The sequence below is a fragment of the Psammomys obesus genome, unplaced genomic scaffold (genome assembly GCF_907164565.1).
Source record: "Psammomys obesus unplaced genomic scaffold, mPsaObe1.curated_primary_1811, whole genome shotgun sequence".
Classification (NCBI taxonomy): Eukaryota; Metazoa; Chordata; class Mammalia; order Rodentia; family Muridae; genus Psammomys; species Psammomys obesus.
Window position 1 is genome coordinate 124,302 of NW_026596091.1, and position 4,384 is coordinate 128,685.

Below are 4,384 nucleotides of genomic sequence, written 5' to 3' on the forward strand. Positions count from 1 at the left end.
AGAAAGAAAGAAAGAAAGAAAGAAAGAAAGAAAGAAAGAAAGAAAGACCTCACTTTTGGGTTATATCAGTCATTCCTGTCCCACAAAAATCCAGCCTCAATGACATTTTATCCTGTCAATAGTGTAAGAAAAAGTGCCACTAGCATTGAAGCTGTCAATCGAGGATGGTGGAGGTCTTGTGAAGAGAGGTTCTACTTGCATTGGCTGAGAATCAATGGGGCCTGTGAACACAGACAGAGTGTGTTTTTAGAAGAACACAAACTTCTAAGAGTTTGTAGAAAATTTTTTTCACAAACAAAGATTGAGAAAATAATTGACAACAGCCCCGATCCAGGGAAAAGAATAGAATGAAGAAACTTAAGAGAAGGTTCTTGAATGTGATGCTTACAATTTGTTGATTAGAACTGGGTCCTGTGGCCACACCCTCTTATGAGAGACTTCGTACTAGAGTTTTATGTACTAATCTGAACATTTCTGCTGTGGAGAAAGGAGAGAATGAGTTTGGAAGAAGAAAAGCATTGCCTCCATCCCTAAGAAGATTTGTAGAAATGTTTAATGTAGTACCTGGCTCACAGCAAATGACTCAGACATTCCAACAGCAGTGGAAAGGGGGAAATGCAAACTGGCTCTTTTACAATATGTATGGAAACCTAAGCATTATATATGGAAACACTTCTGTCTTGACTCTTTCAGGGTTGAGTGAAAGAAAGAATAAACACAGAAGAAAAGGCCTGGCTACAGATACCCCTTAGGATCTGCATGTGTTTAGATTCTGGGTTTTGAGCTCCCTCCTTGATAAGATAGAAATTAAAATGCCTGATAGTAGTTGTACACATTAAATGAAAAAGACCACAGATTAAACCCTATGACTCACTAATCTATTAATTTATTTATTCATTCAACAGATAATTAATTGTATTCTTATGGTGTGTTTTGAATTCCTATGGGTATTGGGGAGAAAATGATGGGTCATAGACTTGAGGGAGTCCTATTGACCTTCAGTGGGATACAGCCATTAAGCATGGTTACTGATTCTAATTATGCTTGTAATCAGTGATAGGATAGAGAGTCCATGTCAGAAAAGAGATGAGCTATGGTCAGGAATAGGTTGATTATGGAGTAAAGTGGACAAGTGGGACAGATTGAAAAATAAGATTGGAGGGTCAGCAGGGAAATGGAGGGAGAAGTCACAAGAATGCTGTCTACTCTTTTACCTTGATCAATGATTGGTGGGGATATCAGCTTTGTGGAAGAGAGTCCTGAAAGGGTGAGTGGCTAGATGAAAGGATTAGTGGTTGACTGACAGATAGAAAAACACATGATAGAGAGATGAGAGAACAGATAAATCAGTAAGTCCTTGACATAGTACATATGTATAATTTAATAAAATAACACCAAATCAATAACATATTATTTATGTTTTCCTTGCTTCATTGAGTCTTTCAAATCATCCCTAGAAATAGGAAGCATGACTTTCTTTTAGGAGCTGCAACTGAGACACAGGAGGTCAAGTCACTTGACAGAACCAGAACTCGAGTCTCCTGTCTTCCCATCCACTCTCCCTCCTCTCCTCCATCATTCTGTCTCTTAATGCCAAGACAGAAGATGGTCAGGGGACGACAAGGACAGATGGAGACTGTCCTGGTTTGCACATCTAAGCCTTTGGAAAGGGGAGGAAAGAAAATAGATCCTTACTGAGCAGATCTCTTGGTCTCCTTGCAGGTCAAAATATTTTCATGGGAAGAAAGTGAATGGCGACACTGAGATCCGAGTGGAACAGGTAGGTGGTGACCCCTTCCATAGCTCTCCCCACTCTTGCCCTTTCATGAATTGGAGCATTTCCCAAAGCAACCTTGCTTCCATCTTATGTGGTCATAATGAACTAAGATTTCCAGAAAAATTTCAGGTTGTACTTGGGAGTCTCATTAAGTTCCAGAAATTTCTGGTCCACTAATTTTTCAACCTTTTAGTTTTAGTTAATATATTACTAAGGGTTCTCTTAAGTATCAGAACAGCAAAACTGAATATATATATTTATACATATATATATGTATGATTATGTATGTATACATATATGTTATGTATATAAATATAATGTGTGTGTTTAGTGTATGTAAAGGGAATTTATTAGAGTGGCTTACAAGCTGTGGTACAGCTAGTCTAACAATAACTGTCTAACAATAGAAGGTCTAAGAATCCAGAAGTTGTTCAGTCCACGAGGCTGAGTGTCTCAACTGGTCAGTATATGCCAGAATTCCAGAGGAGTAGGCTCTAATGACAGTAAAGGAATGGACTAGACAGAGAGAGTGAGAAAAAGCAGGCAAAGAGTGAAAGTTTCCTTCTTCCATGTTCTTTATATAGGCTGTCCAAATTAAAGGTGGATCTTCCTACTTCAAAAGATCTGGATAATAGGGGGGTCATCCCAATTTAAATGATTTAATTAATTTTTTAAAAATCCCTTATAGGCATACCCAACAGTTTGGGTTTTAGTTAATTCCAGATATAGTCAAGTTGACAACCAAGAATAGCTATCACAGATAGGGAATTTGTCTTCAAAGAAAATATAAAAAGGAAATCATTTTTCAAAACCAAGAAAAGTGGAGCTGTTCATAGGGGCAGCTATGTGTCCCATCTTTATTCCATGGCTCTAAGGCATCTCCTTTGACTTTGACTATGAACTATAATGGATGTATTAGTTACTTTTATATTACTGTGACACCACACCATGACCAGGACAATTTATGACAGAAAGAATTTAATTGGACTTAGGACTTCAGAGGGCTAGAGTCCATGATGGTAGAGCAAAGGCATGGTGTCAGGAACAGCGGAGAGCTCACATCTTGATCTTCAAGCAAGAAGAAGAAAAAGGCACACTGGGAATAGAAAGCCTTTTGAAAACTCAAGGCCTACCTCCAGTGCTGCACCTCCTCCAACAAGCCCGTTATCCAACATCCTTCCCAAATAGTTCTACCAACTGGAGCCCAGATATCCAAATATATGAGCCTATGAGGGCCATTCTCATTCAGACCACCACAGTGGGAGAGCATATATTTAAATCCTGACTCTCTTCTTTCTTGATGTTGAGATGATTTAATCTTTCTGTGTCATCATTTTCTTATGTCATTGGAATGAAATTATCTGAAGCTTCAAAAGAGACCAGAATTGAAACTATCATTCCGTATTATTACTTCTGTTATCAATGTCCAGATATTCCATTTTCTATACAAAGAAACATTGACTAGGTCAGATAGCATAGGAAATCAGGACTAGACTCTAGACCTCCTGATTCCTGACCAGGGACTCCTCCATTCAGGAAACTGAGACCCTCCTTTGTAGGACCATCATACTCAATCTTAGGAGAGCACATCAGAGCAAGGGCTCTGTACTCAGACTCCAGGTTCGAATCCCAACTCTGCCTCTTAATGAGTTTTCCTGGCTGAGCAATACTTTCTCTGTTCTCTTGCGATAATAGTAACATCAGCTTATGATGGTGGAGTTCCAGGAGAGACTGCAGGAGTTAGTGACAGGATAGGTGTTTCTCTTCTCCTCCTCCTTCTCTACCTTCTCTCCTTTCTTTCATTTTCTCTTTACCCATTCTGTCCACCTCCTCCTCCTTTCTCCTCCTCTCTGTCCACCTCTTCCTCCTTTCTTCTCCTCTCTGTCCTCCTCCTCCTTCCTCCTCCTCTCTGTCCTCCTCCTCCTTCCTCCTCCTCCTCTCTGTTCTCCTCCTCCTCCTCTCTGTCCTCTTCCTCCTTCTTCCTCCTCTCAGTTCTCCTCCTCTCTGTCCTCCTCCTCCTTCCTTTTCCTCTCTGTTCTCCTCCTCCTCTCTGTTTTCTTCTTTCTCTCTGTCCTCCTCCTCCTTCCTCCTCCTCTCAGTTCTCCTCCTCCTCTATGTCTTCCTCCTCTCTGTTCTCCTCCTCCTCCTCTCTGTTCTCCTCTTCCTCTCTATCCTCCTCCTCCTCTCTGTCCTCCTCCTCCTTCTTCCTCCTCTCTGTTCTCCTCCTCCTCTCTGTCCTCCTCCTCCTTCCTCCTCCTCTCTGTTCTCCTCCTCCTCTCTGTCCTCCTCCTTCTTCCTCCTCCTCTCTGTTCTCTTCTTCCTCTTTGTCCTCCTCCTCCTTCCTCCTCCTCTCTGTCCTCCTCCTCCTTCTTCCTCCTCTCTGTTCTCCTCCTCCTCTCTGTCCTCTTCCTTCTTCCTCCTCTCTGTTCTCCTCCTCCTCTCTGTCCTCCTCCTCCCTCCTCCTCCTCTCTGTTCTCCTCCTCCTCTCTGTCCTCCTCCTTCCTCCTCCTCTCTGTTCTCCTCCTCCTCTCTGTTCTCCTCCTCCTCTCTGTCCTCTTCCTTCTTCCTCCTCTCAGTTCTCCTCCTCCTCTCTGTCCTCCTCCTCCT

At 41.9% G+C, this 4,384-nt stretch overlaps 1 protein-coding gene across 1 annotated transcript in view; it reads left to right on the forward strand.

The window, feature by feature from the left end:
• The window catches only part of Syn3 (synapsin III), a 501,244-nt gene that overhangs the window by 60,143 nt on the left and 436,717 nt on the right, over positions 1–4,384 (forward strand). The window contains exon 3 of the mRNA XM_055627972.1: positions 1,723–1,780. Within this exon, the coding sequence (XP_055483947.1) occupies positions 1,723–1,780 (58 nt within the window). The remainder of the gene's footprint in view (positions 1–1,722; positions 1,781–4,384) is intronic.